The sequence below is a fragment of the Pestalotiopsis fici genome (assembly GCF_000516985.1).
Source record: "Pestalotiopsis fici W106-1 unplaced genomic scaffold PFICI_Scf_10, whole genome shotgun sequence".
NCBI classification, from domain to species: domain Eukaryota; kingdom Fungi; phylum Ascomycota; class Sordariomycetes; order Amphisphaeriales; family Sporocadaceae; genus Pestalotiopsis; species Pestalotiopsis fici.
The window spans coordinates 805,929-830,428 of NW_006917100.1; the positions used below are offsets into that span (position 1 = coordinate 805,929).

The 24,500-nt window shown below is 49.5% G+C and overlaps 8 protein-coding genes across 8 annotated transcripts in view; 6 read left to right on the forward strand and 2 right to left on the reverse strand.

The window, feature by feature from the left end:
• Nucleotides 1–56: 56 nt before the first annotated feature.
• PFICI_12492 (uncharacterized protein) lies at nucleotides 57–3,217 on the reverse strand (the record flags this gene model as incomplete). The annotated part of the gene is made up of 11 exons (XM_007841073.1): nucleotides 57–83; nucleotides 150–233; nucleotides 291–441; nucleotides 506–691; nucleotides 743–1,541; nucleotides 1,596–1,774; nucleotides 1,824–1,857; nucleotides 1,909–2,117; nucleotides 2,171–2,266; nucleotides 2,328–2,917; nucleotides 2,975–3,217. 11 exons carry the CDS (start codon nucleotides 3,215–3,217, stop codon nucleotides 57–59), a joined length of 2,598 nt encoding a protein of 865 aa, XP_007839264.1.
• Nucleotides 3,218–3,624: 407 nt separating this feature from the next.
• Nucleotides 3,625–8,812, forward strand: PFICI_12493 (uncharacterized protein; the record flags this gene model as incomplete). Its single annotated transcript, XM_007841074.1, has 7 exons — nucleotides 3,625–3,888; nucleotides 4,034–4,226; nucleotides 4,295–4,726; nucleotides 4,778–5,395; nucleotides 5,451–5,562; nucleotides 5,617–5,901; nucleotides 5,992–8,812. 7 exons carry the CDS (start codon nucleotides 3,625–3,627, stop codon nucleotides 8,810–8,812), a joined length of 4,725 nt encoding a protein of 1,574 aa, XP_007839265.1.
• A 691-nt stretch (nucleotides 8,813–9,503) lies between these two features.
• On the forward strand, nucleotides 9,504–10,959 carry PFICI_12494 (uncharacterized protein; the record flags this gene model as incomplete). Its single annotated transcript, XM_007841075.1, has 2 exons — nucleotides 9,504–10,853; nucleotides 10,915–10,959. 2 exons carry the CDS (start codon nucleotides 9,504–9,506, stop codon nucleotides 10,957–10,959), a joined length of 1,395 nt encoding a protein of 464 aa, XP_007839266.1.
• Nucleotides 10,960–10,992: 33 nt separating this feature from the next.
• PFICI_12495 (uncharacterized protein) lies at nucleotides 10,993–12,649 on the forward strand (the record flags this gene model as incomplete). Its single annotated transcript, XM_007841076.1, has 3 exons — nucleotides 10,993–11,288; nucleotides 11,342–11,578; nucleotides 11,644–12,649. 3 exons carry the CDS (start codon nucleotides 10,993–10,995, stop codon nucleotides 12,647–12,649), a joined length of 1,539 nt encoding a protein of 512 aa, XP_007839267.1.
• Nucleotides 12,650–13,473: 824 nt separating this feature from the next.
• On the forward strand, nucleotides 13,474–14,055 carry PFICI_12496 (uncharacterized protein; the record flags this gene model as incomplete). Its single annotated transcript, XM_007841077.1, has 3 exons — nucleotides 13,474–13,628; nucleotides 13,718–13,780; nucleotides 13,866–14,055. The coding sequence occupies 3 exons, from the start codon at nucleotides 13,474–13,476 to the stop codon at nucleotides 14,053–14,055; spliced, it is 408 nt and encodes a 135-aa protein (XP_007839268.1).
• A 528-nt stretch (nucleotides 14,056–14,583) lies between these two features.
• On the reverse strand, nucleotides 14,584–16,932 carry PFICI_12497 (Catalase-peroxidase; the record flags this gene model as incomplete). The annotated part of the gene is made up of 2 exons (XM_007841078.1): nucleotides 14,584–16,509; nucleotides 16,606–16,932. 2 exons carry the CDS (start codon nucleotides 16,930–16,932, stop codon nucleotides 14,584–14,586), a joined length of 2,253 nt encoding a protein of 750 aa, XP_007839269.1.
• A 3,513-nt stretch (nucleotides 16,933–20,445) lies between these two features.
• PFICI_12498 (uncharacterized protein) lies at nucleotides 20,446–21,361 on the forward strand (the record flags this gene model as incomplete). Its single annotated transcript, XM_007841079.1, has 2 exons — nucleotides 20,446–20,603; nucleotides 20,662–21,361. The coding sequence occupies 2 exons, from the start codon at nucleotides 20,446–20,448 to the stop codon at nucleotides 21,359–21,361; spliced, it is 858 nt and encodes a 285-aa protein (XP_007839270.1).
• Nucleotides 21,362–22,584: 1,223 nt separating this feature from the next.
• The window catches only part of PFICI_12499 (uncharacterized protein), a gene marked incomplete at both ends in the record, with an annotated part of 2,450 nt that continues 534 nt past the window's right edge, over nucleotides 22,585–24,500 (forward strand). The window contains one exon of the mRNA XM_007841080.1: nucleotides 22,585–24,490. Within this exon, the coding sequence (XP_007839271.1) occupies nucleotides 22,585–24,490 (1,906 nt within the window). The remainder of the gene's footprint in view (nucleotides 24,491–24,500) is intronic.

Consider the following 24,500-nt stretch of genomic DNA (forward strand, 5'->3'; position numbering starts at 1 on the left):
GTAATACGGGATCAAAATCATGGTAGTTCTAGACTCCGATATATCTAGTCATGCTGTCACATATCTAGCATGAATTTGAAATCCTTGGTCAAGTCAGTCTGGTGGCTCTCTGCAGGACTATCACGCGCTCTGGGATTTTTCCAACATACCTCGAGGCTCCCCGACTCTGTGCCAGAACCATCAAGAGTGAATTTGGCCAGATTCTTCTTCTTCTTTTGAAGAGTCTGTATGTTCTGTGGGCCCTCGTCAGCATGTACCGAGCTGGCGTGATAGGTGGAGAGAAGACATACCTGCTCAATTGATGATTCAACCACGTATCTAAAGACAGTGACAGTCCGAGTCTGGCCCATCCGCACTGCTCGCCCGATAGCTTGTTCTTCCGTCGACGGGTTCCACTGTGGCTCGACAATGTGTATGAAGTTGGCAGCCGTCAAGTTTAATCTGTAGTTGCGGCGAGTCAACTGGCTGGCCACATATAAGATATGGTATCCAGATTCTTGCTTACCCTACTGCTCCAGTCTGAATTGTCATCAATAGAATCGGTACATTCGGATCGTTGCGAAACTGTTCCAATATCCTTGGTCTTTCTGCGTAAGGTACACGCCCATCGATCATCAGGCATGGTATATTCGCATTTATGAGCATATGTTTAAGTAGATCAAGTGTCGACGTCCAAAATGAGAAAACAAGACTTGAATTAGTCAGCTTAAGTCTTTTAACCTCGACAGCAAGCACAACTCACCTCTTGCCTTGGTTCGAAGTCTGGGCCAGGTTGTCAACGACACGAAGTAATTTGGAAGATGATCCATTGTGTGCCAGTTGACTTCTAGGCGACCGGTCCCCGTTTAGTTGAATTTGTATGTCACCAGGGGTCGGAGTCCTTGATGCATCGCGTTCGGGGGTCAATAATCCCAGATTCTGTACTTGCTGTAGGCTTCTACCGCAGTGTGGACAAGCCGTTTCCTTATTCCAAGCGGCAAGGCTCTCTTCATGATTTCCTTGGCAGTAGTCGCATCCGGGCTCCAAGAACCTGAGCGTGGTTGAACTTGAGCTTGACCCTGCTTCGACCGACTGCATTGTGCCATGGTTGCAAAGCCGTCTCAACTTGGTCATGGCGGCAAAGAGCACAGAGTACTTTTTTGACTTTGATTGTCCACTGACAACGTCGTCCAGGTCTCTCTGGCAAGCGTAGAGGACTCCATCGTAGAGCTCTCGTTCCTTGGGGTCGAAGCTTACCTCGAGGGTTTGGTAAGTTGGACTCGGTAGATTGAGATGGGATTCGTCTCTTCTTAGACAGAGCCCGCGCAGTAAAACGTGCAGTGCTCTTGTCCTTTCTGGAGTTTCTTTGCTCAGTGGCTCTAGGATGTATTTTTCGAACGTAGCTTTATTGCATAATGGCTCAAACTGTAGAAAGCGCAAGAGAGAAACAAGATCGTCGATGCGGTTCTGAATGGGGGTACCCGTCAAGCACCATCTGCGTTGGCTTGGCACTTTTATTATGGCCTTGAACTGCTGTGAGGCTTGGTTTCGAATCCAATGCGCTTATTCCCGTTTGTCAGTCGTGCTGAGTCGACCTATAATCCCTATTCTCTTACCTTCATCGAGCACGACGCGAAACCATGTCATGGATTGCAGGATCTTGGCTGATCTGCAGTCTGCCACCAAGGTAGCATATGTAGTAAAAACGACGTCGTGATTGGCAACCAGATCTTTGGCTCTTGGGCGTTTGTCGCCATGAAATATCAAAACTTTCAACGCTGTTGGTTGGAGGTGGCTGGTGCCATTAGCATATCTACCTAGTCGTTCTTCATTAAGGCACCTACTTTTGGATTTCAGTCAACCAAGTGTCTAAGACCTCTGAAATTCTATTAGCAACACAAAATTATCTTGGAGACCAAGGCCACTTACGCGCCGACGTAACGACGATCAAGCTTGCTCTGGTGCGTGTGCCAGCGGTATTACGGCGCTCCTGCGGTGTGACGTCTAGACATGACTGGTAATTTGATGCATTTTGCAGAGAAGATAATATTAATGCAAGCACAGACAGCGTCTTGCCCAGACCCATTACGTCTGCCAGGATGCCGCCAGTGCAAGACACTGGGATTTTCTCGGAATTTCTATGACATGGTGGTCAGTATGATTGTAGTAGATATTGCAGTACTTCACTTACGGTAAGCCGATTAGATGAGATAGATCTCTATGGATCGCCTGAACTTCGTTGAAATCTTCGTGACGACGCATAAAATCAAGGGCGAGCTTTTGGTGCCTGAAATAGTCAGACTGTGCTTTCTATGCTGAACTTGATCAAGGAGTTTTTTTTTTCTTACCGTCGAAGCTCTGTGGAAATTTGAGTCAGGTTGACAATGGAGTCAATGCTACCTGTGCCATAATCGTCCAGCGAAGCTAGAACTGCCTCGACGTCTTCAGAGAGGAGGTTCGCGGCAATATCACAATCACTGAGTCCAACAAGGTGCGTGAGTGACTCAAGCTTGCCATCAGGATAGTACAGCTGAGGGTTGTAATACTCAATGCCGGATTCCAAGAAGGCTGGATGTTGTAAAAATGCACCAATCGTTCCTAATAGATCTCCGACAGTTTCGCCATCTTTGTACTGACCATAGATATTGATTGACAATGGCACAATGCAAAGTCTTTTCTTGCTCAATTTCATTTGCCTCAATTTGTTTGAGTTAACCACGGCCAAGAAGCGGATGTGTGGTATGTTGTGAAGCGCACATATAAAAGTGGCCGTTTGGGAATCTATAATGGCAAATTTTCCATAGAGAGTCGACAGAAGGTGGCAATTGCTGTCTTGAATATCAATGGGGTATTGCTGCGTTGATTCTGAGTTTTGTATGAGACTTCGGCAATGAGCGATACCATTGGGTAGATCGATCGCAGCTTGCACCTCAAACAGCTTCGGACCTTGTAAGAGACGAATAACATGATGAAGAATGTCGTATAATTTACTTACAGCCCCATAGCATATCAAATCGTGGTCATTGGGTTGGACTGAAGGAAGTAGAGGTGCCTGCCCCCATTCAGCATCAGTCTGCTTGCTTCCAGGTCCTCCTGCCGCGATTGCAAAAGGCGGTTCAAAATCGATGTTCCGTCTTGTGCCTTCATCAAGTGACGGCAAGCGCAATCGCTTAGCAGGACGCAAGGCTCTCGAAGACACCCAACCCTCAGTACTGTGCTTCCGATTAGATCGTCCCATGACAACTTATCATCGAAGCTCCCTGCATTCACGTCACGACCGTGTCGTATAAATGCTGATCCAGTCTGAGAATAAGAAAACGGAGGAATCAGACTTGTTGGTCAGAAAGTAGAATTTGGGTCGCCGTCCAAAAGACGCCTTGCGTCTCAGCCCAACCAAATGAACCACTGATGGCACGCAGGGGAACCTCCTGTTTTGGAGATCCGTTAAGCGCTTCGCCCCCAACGACAAGAGTCTGGCGGGGCAGTGCAGCGATAAGCCTGCAGTTGAAAAAAATCATGTATCTGCCATGTCCCACACTGGGTGGTCGTTGTGGTTTCAAAGAGCTTTCTGTCTTGCATTTACTGTTCTGCTGCGGGAAAAAGAGAAAAAAAAAAAAAAAAAAAAAAAAACCTGAAATTCTCGCAATGTCGGACGCCGCGGAAGATGTTGCGTTCAGCGAAGCCCTCGAGCGGTTCCGCAAGAACCTCACCAAAGACCAACGAGAACAGTTTGCTGGCTGCAACAAGAAAGAAGTCCAGAAGACGATCGCCGATATACAGCAACGACACGGTTCCCAAAGACGACAGAAGAATATGAGGCGGGTGTCGAAATTCATTGAGGGTATGTCCCAATTGGGTCAGGTGATAGAGGTTTTCCTCAACGTGGATGTCACTGTGGCCTTCATCTGGGTATGTCAAAGTCAGCCACACAGAAGAGAGAGAAAAGAAATTTGAATCCTGACAATTTTCGCAAAGGGGCCCGTCAAGTTCCTACTCCAGGTATAGCTAACAATCCGAGCGCCGTAATTGATTCTCGCTTATGCTATGAAAACAGACTGCAAGCACCTGTGTCGAGACGTTGGATCTATTGCTGGACACGTATGCAGAAATCGGCGAGACTCTTCCTGGGCTTGCTCAAATTGGCACACTCTTCAAAGATTATGACGAAGTCGGAAAACAACTCAAGAACTATTATTGTGATGTGCTCGAGTTCAACAAGAGCGCGTTGGAGGTCTTTTCGCGACCTGGTGAGTTGCCTCGTACATGATATGATTACGTCTCCATTTCCGTAAATTTCACTGACCATTTATATAAGCGTGGAAAACGGTTTTTCATTCGACGTGGAAAACATTTCAAACAGAGTTCAGGCCAATTCTTTCCAAATTCAAAATGCATCAAAAGCTCCTATCGGAGGAGAAGCTGACTTCACTCATGAGCGAGATGCAACGCATGAAATGCGCGACAAGGGACAATTTTCAACAGTTGAGAAATGACATGTCTGCAATAATTGCACGAGATGAAGCCAAGATTCTTGCAGAAACAGAGGAGAGACGGCGCGAGAAGCGTCGCATGCTTCGCGACGAGCTCGGATCTCCAGACTATCAGCAAGACCAGGAGGATAGCTTTGCTGTGCTCCGAGAAAGTTCATCGGGAGATTGGATTGCAAACGAACCCATTTTCAAAGATTGGTCTGATTTATCAAGCACACAATCCCCCTTGATCTATCTCAGTGGAATACCAGGCGCAGGTCCGATTATTAGTCCATGTCATTTGGAGCAGCTTTCTAACCATGTTGCAGGCAAAACCACTCTGGTGTCCGGCATCGTGGATCATTTCCTTGAATTGAAAAGAACGACTAATCTAGGCGCAAGTCAGCTGTCGGTCGTGTACTTTTATTTCAAATACTCGTGTGACGACAAGCGCGATTTGCAGAGAATGATGCGGAGCATTCTCTCCCAGCTGGTCGACCAGGATCCAAGTTTGCTCGATTTCATTTACAAAGAAATGTGTAGTGGACTCAGCCTTTCATCTGATCGACTCAAAAAGTTGACAGAGACTGCAATTCGCTCTCAACGGCTTTGCTTCCTCGTTGTTGATGGGCTAGATGAATGTGCCAGACACGAAAATTCAAACATGAGCGAAGCTGTAAGAGTTCTCGAGTGGCTGAAAGGTCTCAATGTACATTCCTCCAGTGTGCAAAACAACATTCGAATCCTTGTCTCGGCTCAGAGGGATGGCGTCATTGAAGACATGTTGAAGGAGTACCCTACATTGCAGCTTGAAAATATGAAGCCACATGAAATCGACATACAACGATATGTTAGATCAAAAGCTCAAAAGATCTGCCAGAGGTTCTCTGACAGCCATGTCGCTGTTGAAAGCAAGATTGTTGAAAAGATCACCACTGCTTCCAAGGGTTCGTGTTGCTATTCTCATTTCATGCTAATTTGCATCCAACTGATATTCTGCAGGTATGTTTCTGTATGCCAAGGTCGTTCTCGATAATCTCATCGAGCAAATGACTGTCTTGGACTTTGAAATCGAGATGGAAGACAAGAATTTCCCGAAAAAGCTTGAGCAAGCGTGAGTCTTCTCTGCTTCAGACAGCGAATGTTGATGTTGACCCTTGTAAACTAGTTATGCCCGTGTCGTCGAGAGGGTTCTGAAAAACTCAAAAGAACAGGAAAGACAAATCGCCGAGAAGATTCTAGGTTGGGTGGTTTGTGCCTACAGACCTCTGCGATGGAGGGAAATTCAAAGCCTGTTTTGCATTGACTCGAAAGCTGGGACCGCAGATACGCGCCGCCGCCCCCTGAAGTCGTGCAAGTACTTCTGCAGCTCCCTCGTTGATATCACGGGATGCAAGAACGATTCGGAGGGCAACGAAGCCCGCATTGAACTGGTACATGTTTCTGCGAAACAGTGAGTCTTCCCAAATGGGTCAATCAACTCTGTGGGCTGGCGTGGCAGCTCATCAGTGCGCGGGGGTTAGATGGACTGATGCTAAAATAGATACTTGATCCATACCCAATCCATCTGCCTCGCTTCCGAACATGCAAAGATGGCATTGTTCAGTTCTCGCTACCTTCTATCAAAGCCATTTCAATCGCAGGCATTCGACGAGGTGCAGGGTTATGCGTTGAGTGGGTACTATAATGTACATGACTATTTCGTTACATCCTGGTGGCATCACACGAACGAAAGCTTCAAGCACATTTCGTCATGCCCGGAGAATATTCTTTCAGAGATGGTCATTTCGCTGTCTAGATATCTTCGACAACATTTCACGCAATATGTTGACGAGCATGTGATTCACTCAACTTCAGATCAGACTTTTGCACAGTTTCGTCGGCTTCCAGTGGATCAGCGAAGTCGTGAGGAGTCAGGAAGTCTCGGAGAGCGCACTCGATCAGTCAGAGAAGCTCTCGAACTCGTATGGAAGCTGGTACCACAGCATCCAAACACAAAGATCAGCACAGGTCTCCAGTTATACGGGCCGAAACATTATAAATGCCCTCACAGTTGGTGTCATTGCTTCGAAGATGGGTTTCTGCACCGCAAAGAGCGCGATGACCACATCAACCAGCATATGAGACCGTTCCGTTGTCCGGTTGATGGTTGTTATGCGACTAGTCTGGGCTTTGCATCTCAGCTGCAGCTTCAACAGCATGACAAACGGTATCATCCAGGACCAGAGGAGCCTCGATTCTTCGTGTCTGAAACACCAAAAGAATACAAGAATGTGTGGGCCGCCATTGCAGAGGGGGCCTTGGAGGCTGTTACTACGATCATTGACAAGGAAATCAAGAGTTCGGGTTTCTTTGACTTTAGTAAAAGATACCGAAGGGGAGGAGACTCTTTGGCAGGGACCACCGCCCTCGAGTGTGCCGTCATGTTCGGAAACTTCGATATCTGCCAATTGCTCCTTTCTAAAGGGGCATCGCCATTTGCCAAAGGAGCATGGCCACTCGACCTGAATCCGAAATATTCATCCGCGTTGCAAATCGCAATCGAGGCCAACGATGCCGACATCATGAGCATGCTCATCAGTCATTTCCAAACTAAAGACATCCAAAACGCGATGGGTTCTGAGACGAAAAGCCTTCTTGAACATGCATGTGCGGAAACTCAGAATGCATTCATGAACGCCCTAGAATTTTATCACCCCCAAATTTTGCTCCCTTGTGAGTGGCTCATGAATGCTCTCAGACTCAAGCAACGCGAATGTATCAAATTCTACTTCTTACGCCGAGACGGAACCCATAGGAACAAAACTATCCTTCCCCTTCCTCCGTCAAAGTACTACTACTTCCAAGAGACGCTAGATTACCAAATGACGGGCAACACGTTGTTGCGATACATCATTAGAACATCTGGAGAGTGTTTCCAGACTCTCCTATCTTATGAACAAGAAGACCTGGCCTTGAAGCAAATTTTCTTCGAAGCCTGTGCCCTAGGGAAACAAATTATTTTATCCCGCCTTCCGCCCATGAAGCCAGAGCTTTCGGAATGGTTTGGCTTCGAGGAGAATTTGAGCTATTTCATCGATCATCATGAAGTAATCGAGAGCTCACATCCATTGGTACGGGTCATCGAGCGATTGAAACCTAGGAACGTCTGGAACATCATCGGCACACACATCAGGTTCCTCCCCCTAGAACCTTGGCTCAGAGGCATGAATACGGGTGCCCTGAAAGAAATGCTACATGCTGACAACACTCTTCTTTTCAAGAAGAACGATGCTGGTGCTACGCTCCTGCATGGTTTTGTGAATGCAAAAGATCCTGAGATGGTGAAATTCATCGCATCGGTCGAAGGAGTAGATCTGAATGCCGCAACATTGCTCCCGGTGAGGACTTTGTCGACATATGAGTCAGCGAGTCTTGTCATGTATCAACCAGAGGGGGTGCGACATCAAGAAATGCTATCCGAGGGCGAGAAAGAAATTTACGAACGTCATGTGCGAGACTTGTGGGAGGCTCGGAACAAAGAACATCTTTATTCAAATGGACATGAAAAGGTAAAAAGGGAGATAATGGAGTTTTCTTGCAGGGTACGGGAGAACATCACCGCCAAACATCGAATGATGAGAGCCGCGGCAGTCACTCCAATCAAATTGGCATTATATCAACACCCTCAAAACGATGGAGACCCTGGGACGATGCCTTGGGACGGCAGAGAAGTCACTCAGATACTTCTCAGTACTGGGCGTATCGACATATCCAGCGTTGGCGTCACCGACGAGCTCTCTCTTTTGATTGCAGCGGCGGCAACTCGTGAGACCGACGTGATGCGAGATATCATTCAAAAGGGACACTCGAAGCTTTGCCCCACAGTCACCAAAGACGAAGCCCGAAGTCTCATGGTGTGTTTACCTCATATTGCCAGCGATCTCTTGGTCATCTCTGCTTCTGGTTCGGGTGCCGAGATCCTGAAAAGAGAACTGAGTATGATCAAGAAATTGGAGGGCACAGGAACATATCCCTTGATGGACTCCTTGATTGGACACGAGGACTTTTTGATGGCCAGGAAATTGCTCATGCGAAGGAGCGCCGATGGCTCAATTGGCTCGGCCGAACGAGAAGCTTTCATCGAGCATGCGGTCAAGAATGAGGATGTCGACCTCTTGCAAAGATTACTGAATGAAAGAGTTATGAATATGGCAATTTTCCGTATTGCCGCCAAGGGATCAGCAACCATGTTCAAGGCAATACCTCGAGATGCGCAGACGATCAAAGGGGCCACAAGGGAAGACGGAATGACTTTGCTACAAGTTGCAAAGCTTCACGAGAACAAAAGTGTTCTAGAGTGGCTCTCATTGCAGAATAACTAGACTTTACTTGATCACTCAATTGATCCGATTGCTTGCGACGATTCTTCTGAGCCATGATACCACGGTAGGCGAGAAGAATGCCATCACAATGCCGTTGTAGGGGTATCGGACTTCGATCGTAGATGAGTGGAATTGAAATGATTTACAAGAAGTAGCAATTCATTTATTGTATGGTAACTCATACGCAAACTTATTGTACGAAGATAATACTACATCTACATTAGGAACTATGCTCAAGATGGTCGATTGAGAATGATGCTGAAGCGTTTACGCGTTTCTATGTGTGTAATTCGTACTTCTATATTGTTTACTGGAGAGTAGAGATGATCAACCACTGGACAAAGGCCTGGCCTGGATCGCGGGGCCTAGGGTCCCCCACCTGGGTGCGATTTTGAGTGTTCGGCACTTGTCCCACGGCCCCAACTTTCTTCTTTTGGTTTATTAAATTGGGTCAAACGCGTGACGCGTCTTCGTCAATCGCGAAGAAAGGAGAGAAAAAAGAAAGAAAAAAAGGAAGAGAAGAGGAAAATCGGAAGGACTTCATTTGTAATTAAGGCTTATTTATTTGATTCCCTTCGCATTCTGAGTGAATTGCGCATCTTTGAACCACTTCTTCAAACTTGATAATAGGAAACCTCTTCGCTGACCAATTCCACCGTCCACTGGCTACTATTAGTGGGTTTTCACTGTGATGGCTAGCTGGAGCCAAAATGCCGTTTCGGCAATCACGATTGACTCGGACTCTAATGCGGACGCGCCCGGGGAGGAGGAGCTCATGAATGATGAAATTGACTCTCAACCTGAATTGTCCGAGGGGAATGACGAAGATGAGGAAGATGAAAGCGACGAAAACGACGAGGATGATGATAGCAGCGATGACGACGATGAGGAGGAGGAGGAGGAGGAGGAATCCAGCTCTGATGGAGATAGCTCTGATGACGACAACCCCGAGCTAAAGCGCTGGAAAGCAGACTTGGCAACTCGTCTTGACAGCATCCAAACGGCCGGAGACTTTGCCGCCTGCAATAATGTGAGCGTCTTCGCCAATCCCGGACTCGAAATCAATGGCACTTCAATTCCGCTGCCTCTCGTGCCGCGGGATGCCGATCTGCTCAAAGCTGCCTGCCGGCAGGCTCCTTTTGGTCGGGGTGAAGAGACTGTCGTGGACGAATCCGTGCGCAAAACCTGGGAGCTGGACCACACCCAGTTCAAACTTGCCAACCCAGCTTGGTCGGAGTTCCTTCAGCATATTGCTCGCGAAGCTACCGCTAAACTTGGAATGCTTAGCGTCCGTGTTGAGCCCTACAAGCTGCTGCTCTACGAGGAGGGCTCCTTTTTCAGGCGCCACAAAGATTCTGAGAAGGTAGCCGGCATGATAGGAACGCTTGTCATCTGCCTGCCCTCCCGTCATGAAGGGGGCGATGTCGTCCTGTCGCTCGGCGGGAGAACACAGAGGTTCTCGACGAGTACTGCATCAGCTTACGACCTGACTGCGCTTGCTTGGTACTCGGATGTAACTCATGAGATTACCAAGTTGACTTCTGGTTATCGGCTTGTGCTGACGTATAATATCGTCCAGCAAGGCTTGCAGAATCCTTCGCCCTCTGATCTGATCAAACAGCAAACTGCAATCGAAAATTTGCTGCAAGGTTCCGCCAAGCGTTTCAAGGGAATGAAGCAAATGTTCTATCCACTTGAACACAAGTACACTCGAGCAAGTCTTTCACTGAGAAACATGAAAGGACGCGACCGTGCTGTGTGCCAGACTCTTGATCTTGTCTGTCGGAAACATGGCTTCTACTTGCTGCTGGCCAATCTCACCAAGACGGAATCCTGTGATGATTACGACGAGGAGGAAACAAGCTTGGATCTCGATTCTGTTCATTCACTAGACGGCCAGGAGCTCTCCAGCTATCTAGAAATCGAGGCCAAAGATATTATCGGTGACAACCTATACAGCCAACGAGGACCAGATAGCGAGGACGAGGGAGAATTTACCGGAAACGAAAGCATGCCGTCCACGTATCGGTATCACGACACGGTGGGTCTCATCCATGCGACGAAATTTCTGGGTGCAAAAATGATACTAATTTTTGTTTTAGGCTGCGATGGTCATACCAAAGAAGCATTTCCACCGACTCCTATGAAGCAACGAGAAGAGTGGGAAAATCTTGCTGGACATGGTCATTGAAGATCTGCAACAGAACCCGGATGATAAGACAACACGAGCATCTGCGGCGGCGTTCATGGATCAAGTGATCACGACGTATGGTGCATCCGTGCCTCGCGATCCCTATAACGGCACCACCTACGCCATCATTGCTGAGTGGTCTCTCAAGCTTGAGCGGGAAGATATCTACCACAAATGTGCACGGAAAGCTATATCGGCACGCGACTGTCAGCCGTTGATTCAGCTGATCGCACGTCATGTAAATGCCCAGTCGTCTGATGCCGAGTTCAAAGGCTGGGATTTCTGGTAGGGCTTCCTCTCTCATCTTTGGTAAGCATATGCACTAACGTAACGTACAGGCTTGCAGAATTCCTGGAGTACACTGGGGATCTGGAATGGATGGAGACGCTCCTCGGAACGCTCAAGTCTCTCATCGAGAGCAATACCTTGCTTGAATCGCTTTCAGTTTGGCAGGGAACGCTGTTGTCACGGCAGCTGGACCACAAACAATCCTTCGGATTGCCAGACCAAGCATTCCTGTACCAGGTCTTTGGCGTAATCGTGGGAGGCTCCGGATCTGAAATGTTGAAAAGCAGGTATGTTCAAGACTCTATGATTTACTTCACGTCGTGACCGATTCTTGCTCACCACCAAATACTAGTTGGATATATGCCATTGCAGAACGTGGGCACAAACATCTGCTATATCGCATTCTAATAGATCTGCTGCGCCAGAGGCCAAACAATCCAACATTGGAGGCAACATATAAAGACATAGGGGATGTCATATTGCGCGAATCTATCCCCAAGTTGTGTCTGGAGATGTCCGACTTTCCCATTGGATACGCGAATACATATTCATGGAATGCACCCATCAATACCGCAACAAAGCCGGCCGCAGACGGCAATCACGCTGCTAAATTCCTCAAGCTTGTCGACTGCTGTTTTGAGCGAGGTTATGGCTCAATAGCCATGGAGTTGATGGAAACAAGCTGCACTAACATATTGTCTGGTCACTTGCCCAGAAAAGAGTCGATGCAAACTGAGCCTATGCAATATTTCTTGCGCGAAACTTGCACCATTTTTCTGAACCATAATATACCCTTTTCGCCCATCATCAAGCAGCTATGGAAGGCACTGTTGCGAGAATATCTCTGGATGTGCGACCCGACTCCACCGCAGCAGCTCAGCGGTCTAGCCCACAGACCACGGGGATGTCAATCTCCCTCGTGTGCAGATTGCCAAAGCCTGGACGCCTTCTTGGTCTCCCCAACTGAGCGAGTCTTTGAGTTACAAGCGCCCCAGAAACGGCGGGAGCATGTCGAGTATCGTCTAACGCGGGGGACCTTCAGAATTCATACTGAGACCAAACCACAAAGAGGACATGCTCACATCCTTGTTGTCACAAAGATTCCAGGCAGAGAATATGCCGATGACTACAAGGTCTACCAGCAAAGACTAAGTGAGGTTCACCGTCGCCTACAGCCACTGCGACAAGAGTCTGTTCGACAAGCTATTGGGGATGGTTCGTACTCCAGACTTGTGTTGCTTGAGCCGGCATCTAGTGTCCAAGCAGGAATTTATCCTCCGGCATCAGGACAGAAGAGAGGAGCCCTTGATGAGCTTGAGAACCAACGCCCCGCAAAGATTCGATCAGAAAAGCCTTGAAGTTCTTATTCATAGAAGCCGAGTAACAGAGATCGGCATTTCAGTCGAGCGACACGGATCTATGTGAACAATAACGTCACAGGTGTCGTGATCGTGCTCCGGGCATCTTTACAAAGTAGAAGGGTCTCGTGATAAAATTCAACGTGTTCAAATCCGTGACATTCTCAACACGTTATGCTCACAGATCACTGCGGTGAGGTCGTCTTGGTAGCTGCTCAGGTAGTGTGGCGTTTTGTGCTTTCATGCAACAAAGTATAGTGTAGTGACACAAATCCATACCGTCACAAACATTCTGGTTTGTGGCCTCGATCCCGGTGCTCTAGCACAACCCGATGCCGCGTGACATGATACAGATCCTCGGCTGCTTGCGTGGATGAATGGCCCCGATCAAGATCAAGTCGAATATACTACCTACCGGTCGTGGTATGAATGCTTAAAGTAGAGAGTTGCCGAGCGTTACTGCGCTTCTCCAGAGATCTGATCTGGAGGCAACACTTTGTCCGAGTCTCGTGGCCTCATTTTTTTGGTCACCAAAAAGCACGCGCTCGATTCAGAGACGGGTATTACACAATTGTCATGACCGGCTTCCCGTCTCGGGTCATACAGAGATGGGTAGTACTTTACCCATCTAGTCCGAGATGTTCGACAAACAGCATTTGGTTAGCACTGTTGCAAGACGGTAGCACGCAACCATGTCTATAAGATACCTATATAGCTCTCTGCCTCCCTCCTTTCGAAATCATCAATTATTCTCATCGCAACCATTTACGTCTCTACAAACACTTTCTAGTAACCCGACTATACTCTGTAGCAGCCCAGACACCATGAAGTTTGCCGCCTCCATCATCGCCCTCGCCGCCGTTGCGGTCGCCAACATGGCCGATATGCAACAGCCGCCCCAGTGCGCCATGACTTGCTTCATGGACAACATGAGCAGCTCCAGCTGCAGCAACAACATGGACTACAAGTGTCTCTGCAGGTGCGTATCAGTATTGATCTTTTTTTTTTTAAAAAAAAAAATTCGGAAATTCTTGCCGGCGCCGCCAAACAGTTGCTAACTGGTCTTAGCGACTCAAAGTACATCTCCATGATGGAGTCTTGCGTGCAGAACGCGTGCAGCCGCGACGAGGCGTAAGTCATTACTCTTCTCTTTCTGCAAACCATGAAGGAGGGAACAAAAGAAAACACTAATTTAATACTTCTGGTTGCACTTCAGTGACACGACCAAGAACTGGGCTCGCGACATGTGCAAGGAGTACGGTGTCGACATCAATATGAATATGCACATGAAGAACATGAAGAATATGAAGAGTATGAGAAACATGAACAACAACCAGGACATGAAGAACATGAAGGACATGAAGAACACGGAGAATATGGAGAATATGAAGGACATGAACATGTAAGATTGGGCACAGACTTCTATCATCGGGAAGATGATTTCCTCAGAGAGGGGCTTCTGCCAATCAACCCCTTTGCTGCTCAGTTTTTAAGACGGATAATGTTGTCTGTATCCAGGCCCCATATTCGTACACTCGTTTGATATTATGTGGTATACAAAATAGTATCGACTTCTGGAATGGAGTAACGAATACCGCGCATTACGTCCACACGCTTCGAAATATATTCTGGTGGCGCTAGGACACAACCATTTCACATTGGCGATATTCATGAGTGAAAACTTTTGGTGCAAATTTTACTGATTGTAAATTGAGTTGTGACGTCTCATGATCGAGTGTCGTGTTGAGTTGCAGTGTGATAAGAAAGTCAAAGCAGTCTTGGTGATCTATATAAAGGAGATAAAAGCCCCCGACCCATGTATTCCAATTTCCCACCTCAACCCCAGCTCCGTGTGTCTGAATTATCTTACGCGCGACTTATAAAGTCCCACTTTAAAGACGCGGTTTCAGAGCAGCTGGGGTTGAGCCGAGTTCCTATTCATGTAGATCGAATCGATCTAGATTAGCGATCTTGGTCCAGACATCAACAAAGTCCTTGATGAACTTCTCCTTGCTGTCGGCCTGAGCATAAATCTCGGCAATCGCGCGGAGCTCGGCGTGAGAACCAAAGACAAGATCGGCACGGGTACCAGTCCACTTGGTCTGGCCGCTCTTGCGGTCCTTGCCCTCAAACACCTCCTTCTTGTCATCAGTAGGCTTCCACTCGGTGCTCATGTCGAGCAGGTTGATGAAGTAGTCGTTGGTGAGCTTGCCAGGTGTCTTGGTGAAGACACCGTGCTTGGAGCCGTCGTAGTTGGTGTCCAGCACACGGAGACCACCAATAAGTGCAGTCAGCTCAGGGGACGACAGGGTCAGCAGGTGAGCCCTGTCAATGAGGAACTGCTCAGTGCGGACACGAGAGGTACCCTTTCCGTAGTTGCGGAAACCATCGGCGAATGGCTCCAGGTGCGAGAAGGACTCGACGTCGGTCTGCTCCTGCGAGGCATCGGCGCGGCCAGGAGTGAAGGGCACGGTGATGCTGGATCCAGCGTCGCGTGCAGCCTTCTCGACGGCAGCAGATCCAGCAAGAACAATCAAGTCAGCCAGAGAGATCTGCTCCTTCTGACCTGCACCGTTGAACTTCTTCTGGATGCCCTCAAGAACGCCCAAAACCTTGGAAAGCTGCTTGGGGTTGTTGACTTCCCAGTCCTTCTGGGGAGCCAGTCGGATGCGAGCTCCGTTGGCACCACCACGCTTGTCACTGCCGCGGAAGCTGGAGGCAGAAGAATAGGCAGTGAACACGAGCTCGGGCACGGACAAGCCGGAGCCCAGGATCTCCTTCTTCAGGTCACCAATCTGGCTGGCAGTGACCACGGGGTGCTGAAGGGCGGGGATGACGTCTTGCCACAGGAGCTCCTCCTTGGGAACCTCGGGACCCAAGTAGCGGGCACGGGGTCCAAGGTCACGGTGCAGAAGCTTGAACCAAGCTCTTGCAAAAGCATCAGCGAATTGATCCGGGTTCTCTAGGAAGCGACGCGAGATCTTTTCGTATTCAGGGTCGAATCGAAGAGACAGATCCGTGGTCAACATTCTTGGCTTGTGCTTCTTGCTTCCGTCGTAAGCATCGGGGATGATCTCATCGGAAGTCTTGGCAACCCATTGGTTGGCACCAGCCGGGCTCTTCTCAAGCTCCCACTCGTACTTGAAGAGGTACTCAAAGTAGTTGTTGCTCCACTGAGTAGGAGTCTTGGTCCAGATGACCTCCAGACCACTGGTAGTGGTGTGAGGACCCTTTCCAGTCTCGTGTGCGTTGTGCCAGCCGAAGCCTTGGGATTCGAGATCGGCACCCTCGGGCTCAGCACCAACCTTGTCGGAAGGACCAGCACCATGCGTCTTGCCGAATGAGTGACCACCGGCAATCAGTGCGACAGTCTCTTCGTCGTTCATGGCCATGCGGCCGAAAGTAGTTCGGATATCCTTGGCGGCAGCGACGGGGTCTGGGTTGCCATCAGGACCCTCAGGGTTGACGTAGATCAGACCCATGTGGGCAGCACCAAGAGGCTGCTCAAGCTTGCGGGTGTGGATATCTGAGTGGTCCTTCTTGTGCTCATCGCCAGTGACGACGCCTTCCTCGGACAGACCCTCGTGGCCAGAGGAGTAACGAACGTCGTTGCCGAGCCATGTGTTCTCACCACCCCAGTAGGTGGACTCATCGGCCTCCCATGTGTCCTCACGGCCACCAGCGAAACCAAAGGTCTTGAAGCCCATGGACTCGAGGGCAACGTTGCCGGTAAGGAGTAGCAAATCGGCCCAGGAGATACTGTTGCCATACTTCTGCTTGATGGGCCACAACAGACGACGAGCCTTGTCGAGACTCACATTGTCGGGCCAACTGTTGAGGGGAGCAAAGCGTTGCTGACCCTATAGCACAGGATGACCGAGTCAGCATCATGTAGATCTCTCCCAGGAGACTGGTAGTAGACTAGGGGACTAGGCATGTAGGAACATGAAGCTTACCTGACCGCCTCCACCACGACCATCGAATGTACGGTAGGTACCGGCGCTGTGCCAGGCCATACGAATGAAGAGACCGCCATAGTGACCAAAGTCGGCAGGCCACCAGTCCTGAGAATCTGTCTGCAGAGCCTCAATGTCCTTCTTCAAGGCAAAGTAATCGAGCTTCTTGAAAGCCTCGGAGTACTTGAAGTCCTTGAGAGGATTGCTGACATCGGTGTGCTGTCTCAGAATGTTGAGCTTGAGCTGCTCGGGCCACCAGTCGCGGTTTCTGGTACCGCCGCCGCCAACATTGGCGCGCTGGTGAATGGGGCACTTGCTCTCGGCCATGATATTGAGTTGTTTATTTTTGGTTTGATTCGTCTTCTGCTTCCCTTCCTGGAATCTCCCCTTTTTCTTAATTGGTTATATCCCCTTGAGCGTATATTCTGGAGAAGAAAGGGAAAGAGAAGAGGGAACAAGGAAAAAAACTTGGGACGGGATGGAGATTGAGAATGGAGCACCACTGGCTTATATTTCAAATGGGTCTCTCGTGAGTGAATGGAGGACGAGAAAAAAAGTGGAATAGATTAGGACGGGTGGATCTTGAGGAGCCCACCCCCGCACTTTATAAGCCCACTTTCCTGGCCCCGCGTTTCAACAGCTTCGATTTCCACTCGGTCGAAGTGCCAGGACCCTCAACCCCGCGGCGTTATAAATAATTACAGCCCCTCTCATTGGTGCTCGGCAGTCTGGCGGGGTGGTTCGGGGAGCTGCTCTTGCAGTTGGAGAGCTTGGGAAATTTCCAATTGGGCTTGGTGCTTTTGGAGCGAGCATGTTCGATGACATGGTGCAAACATGGATGGCCTCATGCCGAAGGCGAATGGTGGAATCAAGACGCTCGACACGGCCAACACGGTATCGGACACCGTCGGACCTCTTGCCTGGTGGTTTCGCTGGTTTCATAGCAATAAAGTGGCAACTCTCCGCGGATGTCGCTGCAGACATTTGGAATCTGGTCGTCTGGGATCATCTGGGATGGATACACAGAAACTTACTACTACTTAGTATCCAGTCGGTCCCCTCTGGCTTTGTCTGGTGCTTTGGTCACCACTTAGACCGTCGCAATACACAATGACTAAAGTACGAGGGGGTCCTTCATCCTTCAACGACGGCCGCACAAGTCTTGGGCCTTTTCCCTTCTGCATCGACCGGCAGGACGCTATGAGGAATCATTCTCCAAGGACCCCTGAAGTGTAAACCTTCGGATCTCCACTCGGCAGGTTTTATTCAACTTCTGCAATGCCAAATCACAGATACTATCGAGATTGGAGGCTGCCCAGACTCTGTCCGACTAGTTCAGCCCAGCGAAGCCCAGTTTTGCCAGTCACGGTCTATCACTCCCCGCGGATTTCCGTCGTCCGCAGCCCGACGCTGAGGGTCACAAGCGGTAATATAGCCGATGAACCTGCACTACGATTCGTGCCTACCACGGCAATCTAATACTAGGCGTAACTAGGATGAACACTTTCATGCTTTTGCAAGTCTTTACAAGAACAAGCTGCGTCGGAAAGTGGAGTGGTAGATCATTAGTACTAATTATTAGTGTGCATGCCATGTGTTGTATGGGCGCTTCCATTTCGCATCCCTCTCTCAATTGGACATCCGGGGATCTATGACATTACTGGATGCAACCACTCACCTTGGCCATCGCCTCCTCTACACTGCCGGACATCGGCGGCCGACTGATAGAGTGTAATATGTCAGCGGCCGCTTTGGGGCCCGAGATCTGCCCCTACACTTCCATTGCTTGCAACAGCACAAAAATGCGACTACATGATATCGAATGATGCTGCGTGTGAGGGGGCGTTCAATTGTGTATGACAATTGAAACAGATCAATCCGCCCTATGAGAGCTCGAATGTTACGTTGACGTTCTCCGAGACCGTCCGCCCCCGACCCCTGCTCCCGCTAGCTTGCCGCCCGCTGTTTACAGTGGACCAGCCCATGCGCGTTATACTCATCTCGAACGACAAATTCCACAATAAGACCGATCAGGACCCTCTTCTGAAAGCCATGATCCATCATTATTACTAACAAGTTGGAAGGAGAATGCAACTTTTTTTTCTCGGCTTTCCATCCCGGCCGCATGGCGTGGTCGGCTTTGCAACCGAATCTTTGTCATGCATCGACGATTGACCTCACTGACCACAGGGCTTGCATTGTGTTTACTGTGTTGCCCCGACGACACACCATGGCAGCATCTATCATGATTAATAACAAGACATTATGATCAGTCCAGCAACTCATGCGATAATGGCACATGCGGATACCTGTAGATATAGATTAGGTATACAATAAAATCGTCAAATTTCGGCCCGTTTGCTTTGGCTTTTGTCCTGCTTAGATAAACTCGAGCATCGTTTTAGCGCGCCCCACAGGTCTAATCGGCTTGCACGATATACGGAATAGATATTGCGAAATCTTCACTAAATACTTTCTATTTCACCTCAGCACGCGTGTCCGCCGAGTGCTTTCTTGCCTACTCGCTTCTCGTCCCAACGAGGCAATCGAGGGCAACGCATGCGCATCCATCAGAAGGATGTGAGGCCTAGAAGCACATGCTGATCCAATCATAGCCCGATGCATCTTCATTTAGCAGTATATTTTGTGGGCTGCGGAGCTTGGCCCCAACCATTCCTGTTGAACTCACAGGAGCAAGCTGCCTACCACCTTTAGTAACGATCACAATGAGAAAGGATCGTGTTGAGCTCTGCCTATGAAATTTGGAGTAGAAAGAGAACATTGCGGTATCTGGCAGAGGTCAAGACGCCAAGGTTTGATGCCACTAATACAAAAGTATACGACGAGCTCTGTACGACAATATCCAGACTCCAAGCACAGCCCAAGCGGTATGCGAAACAGTATCCCGACTTTGAACCAACTTTTTGCTTTTTACACATCAAAAGCAGAGGTGCATACGACCACACGGCGGTCCGCTAGCTGTCTTGTCCTCCCTCCAATCGTTGATCCCAATTGACTGCAATCACAAGCCGGCTACTTTGTTCAAATTCATCACAATATCTCACATGAAGTCTTGCATTGTCCCTAAGTGATGCAACTTGTCGTGTATCGATTTGGGCCTCCCTCTTGCCTTTTTGCATCCTCCCTGCCAATAGAGTTTTTGCTTTTCGCAAGGCTGTGACGCGTTCAATTAGGTGTCAACCTTACTGTCGACCGTAACGAGCCGCTGTTGAGGCTCCTCGCTTGGCCTTTTTCCACAACGGTAAGTAGAGATGCAAGTCTGTCATTTGTGCAGGAGTTGTCACCTGGACAATGCTGTTGCTCATACCGAAAGTCATCGCCGAAAATTCATTGCTGCCATTGAAAAACTGTGGACCTTTGCTTTGCACAGCCCTCTCTCATGGCCTCACCATGCAACTGCTCTCCCTGTTTTGAGTGAGTAGAGATATATGTCTGCCTTACTGCCTGAGCGAGGCTGCCGGGGCCCGCGTCTCTTCGGTGTAACAATAATCACGGGACCACTGCGACGCGGGACGTTTGAGCCTGCATCCCGCGTCTTTTCCCTTTATTTGGCCAAAACCTAACGACTATTGACACTGAGACTCGCAATCTTGCCAACCCGCAATGCTAAAAGCGGTATCCCAATCTTTTCTCAGGGAACATGTCGAGCATGTCTCAAGACTTCGCCATATTTGAACAGCGCCGAGGCCCTTTCCCGTCATCCATTGATGGAAGGTGTTACTGCTGCATGATGCATCAGGCATCTGCAGTCACTTCTCGCGGCAGTTGATTGGAGATACACGGCAAGGGGAGGAAAAAGAGAAGCCACCCTACGACATCATGAGGCACATTTGTATGGTGTCAGTTGCTCATGGCTTAGCACTCGTGGCGAAAACGGCGGCAGCAATAGTATCCTACAACAGTCAATGTGGATTGCCGTCAAACTTCACCTGTGTCGGCTCACTCTATGGAGACTGCTGCGCCGCCAATGGGTTCTGGTAGGTGTCTTGCAATGTGATGCAATGCAGCTGTGTACATAATACTAATCAATGGCAGCGGCTCTACGGAGAAGCATTGCGGCGTAGGATGTCAGGCGGACTACGGTGTATGTCCCGGCAAGCAACAACTGGAGCTCAAAATCCGGGGTTATGGGCGCTGCCAACACGGCTGGACCCCTACAGGGGTTGTGTACGAGGAGCTCACCAGTCTGCCGACAACAACCGCCCCCTTGGAGTATACGCACGTAACACCGAGTCTGACAGTGATATCGTCTGAAGAGGCAGATATCACTGCTTCAGATTCGGTTCCATCGAGATTGCCGACTGATGTTGCAACAAATGATGCTCAGCCGACTGACGGTGAGCCGACCGACGAAGTTGAGCCAACACCAATCACAAGTGAGCCAACGCCGAGCCCATCAATACTCAGCCCCAGCGGCACAGGCCAGTCAATTTGCCAGGACTCGGGCAATGAGTGCATCGATAACTTCTTGATCGGATGTGGCCGAATCATTCAGGTCAAGCCAGTGCCCTCTTGCGAGAACATCCTGGTTAATAGCGACAAGGATTGCCAGGAGGCGTGTCTTGATGATGATGACTGCACGGGGTGGAATGGATATCTCATGGCTGGCGACATTGAAGCAGGAATCATATCCGACTTCTTCTGCTGTCATTTCCACGACCCCCTCGTGCTAGATCCAACAGCGACGCCTCGTCCAGAGTATGGCAATGATTGGGGCATTCGAAATGCATGTTGAGCGAGATCGATTGGGGTCGATTGGGGGTTGGGGGTTAGTCGATAGGGGCAGCCTGGTTAATGTTGTAAGCATTTGGCGGGGCTGTTGGTGATATTTTTGGCCTCCAACGTCCGCGGGGTTGGCGGTTATAATCCTTCAACAACCGTCATCGCACGAATCAAAAGGAGAAGCTTTGAATTTCTTCAAGATTTCAATCTCTCAGACGGCGGGGAACAATTTCCCCCGATGACGACAAATAGAATATTAATACCTTTTTTTTGGAGCATTTTTCGGGTCAACATATCTGCCGGGTCACCATTTCTTGTCAATATGCTACCCTCTTTCAACCAGCTATAGTTCAGCTTGCGGGGGCCGTTCTATTTTGACCCTGGCCGCCCGCCAATTTTACGCTACTGGTTGAACCCATCACCGTTGAGATTGCTGTGAAAACAATCTCAAGAACGCCGTGTGGCTTTGTTACCTGGGTGTGCATGCCGCCGTTACAACCAATCGATCGGCATGTGAGGTGAGATCCTTAAATTTTTTTCTTTCTCACCCTCTTCCTTCTCGCTTAAGGGTAGCACTGAGCATCGTGCATCGCAAGAGGGTGAGTGCGTCACACCACACAGATAGACGATGTGGGTTGTTCCATTTTTCTATTTACACATGTATAATGTAGGCTAAACGGCTTGTGCGTTGGACGTTGGACGTTGGACGTCCGGACGGTTATGCCTGCAGCAGCGCCAATGCAATGAGGTCCTTTTACTCATCGCTATTGGGGCCCGTTCCAGGGTCCGTGAAATAATTGTCCAATGATAAGCATGTACGCATGGGTCTTGGAACCCTGGGTTTGCTTATTCTTGTGAGTCGTGACCACCCACTCCGCCACAGTTGTATTATCTCTAGTGTCTACATACGTAGGTAGGCTATTCTCTCGGTGAGCAGCCTCTAATGATTCCTCAAGACAATAATCTGCCTCACTGTTTTTCCTCTTGCAAAAGCTAATGATGCCACAGCCCCCAGGAAGGATGCCTTCCCTGGCGCCAGGAAAGGCAGGAAAGGCAAGTAAGCCTCTCGTGTGTGGGTCGCGCGACAGTTATCGAGTCTCTAGATATGTATAAGATAGGGCTGAAGGAATTTACGTCCCTCACTGTGGCTGGATACTATACACATTAAATCCTTCACGATATCAAACATATTTGTCACACATCTCTTTCCATCAACCTCATTTCCTTTACCTCGATATGGGGTCATTTGTACCGCCCCTGGATGTTCTCGGTGCCATTGAAGCCCAGTGCAGCCGAGAGCGCATCTTTTCTGGGCTCTCTGTTGCCCGCATCCTGGGAGACCACTTTCCAGACCACCTCGTCATCCAAGTCGACAAGCCTACTTTCGACTTGCCCTCTTTCACCGGTCCCGGGCGCGCCCAGTTGACTCTAGACGAGCACACGGGTCATGTCACCAGCGTTCGTTACACTCGCGAAACGCCCAATGTCAAGAACACAGGTCCCCTGAAAGCCAATACCCTCTTTGCCAAGTACAACTACACCTGGGACGGCACCGACTTTGTTCTTTTTGTCCTTTCGCCCGATGTATTTGGACGTCGTACCGAATACCACTTCCTTCTCACCCCTCACGGCACTGATATCATGGAAGACGGTCTCCACCCAAAGGCTCGAGAGCTCTTGCTCGCCGCCGGTGAATACGCTAGGAAGAACAAGAACAAGGCTTTGGTCTTCAAGGATGCCTACCGCAGCTTCCGGGACGAGGTGGATGATGAGGCGTGGAAGCCCATTCGATCATCCAACTTGGACGACATTATCTTGGACGCCGATACAAAGAAGAAGCTGACTGGAGAGGTCAAGTCCTTCTTCACCTCCCGTGATCAGTTCGACAAGTTCAATCTTACCTGGAAGAGAGAAATACTGTTCCACGGTCCGTCTGGTACCGGCAAGACAATCATCACAAAGGCCATGATGGCCATGCTGGCAGAGGAAGAACACCCTGTACTGAGCATGTACGTCAACTTCGCCGAAGATGCTGTCATTCCCTCGTACAATATTCAAGACATGTTTTCTCACGCCCGCCAAATTGCTCCCTGCCTGCTCGTCATTGAGAACATCGACTCTTTCATGACTGAGCACCACCGTGGCGCCTTCTTGAATGAGCTCGATAGCGATGACAATGATGGAATCCTTGTTATTGGGTCCACCCAGAATCTTGAAACGCTGGACCCTGCCATCCGAGCCCGCCCAGGACGATTCAACCTCAAGTATGAGTTCAAGCTCCCTGACCACAATGAGCGCCTTGCCTTTGCCAAGCAGTGGAAATCAAAGCTGGATGAAAGCCATCTCGTGGAACTGCCCGAGGAGGCCTGCGAATATGTCGCCAACCTCACCGACGGCTTTAGCTTTACTTATCTGAGGGATCTTTTCAGCTCCCTGCTCTTTTACTCACAGGATGCTCCCACTGAAAGCGAGGCAAAGGATTCGGAGGAAAAGGACACGAGCTCCTCATCGCCCCGACAGCAGGCCTTTGCCCAGGTCACCACGCCTCCGTCCCTGCGTGACAACCATGTGGCCAAGTTCCTTCGCCAGCAGGCTGGCCTCCTGCTCAAGGACATGGAAACCGAACCAGATGCCTGCCCCGGCTGTACTCGGAGGGCGGCGAATGCGATGAAAATAGCTTCAGTTGTTGCCCCTGCAGTGGATGCCGTTGGAACAGATGCTTGCCCGGGCTGTACCAGGAAAATTATAGGTGCGACAACCACAGCACTTTCAAACACCGCCACTACAACAGACGGTAATGGAACGGACGCTTGTCCCGGCTGTACCAGGAAGGCGGCCAAGGCGGCGGAAATAGCTTCAAACGCTGTTACTACCACGGACACTGCCGGAACGGATGCCTGCCCCGGCTGTACGAGGAAATTAAAGAGTGCCACGACAGCAGCATCGCCAGAAACTGCTACTGCAACTGATGCCGATGGAACGGACGCTTGCCCTGGTTGCACCAGGAAGGCGGAGGAGACTGCCATTGAAACAGCTCCTAATGCTTTAATTGCAGCGGCCACCGATGGGACAGATGCTTGCCCCGGTTGCACGAGGAAGAAGGAGATTGCGGCGGCAACGGCAGTCTTCAGATACTGCTACAGTAAAGGATA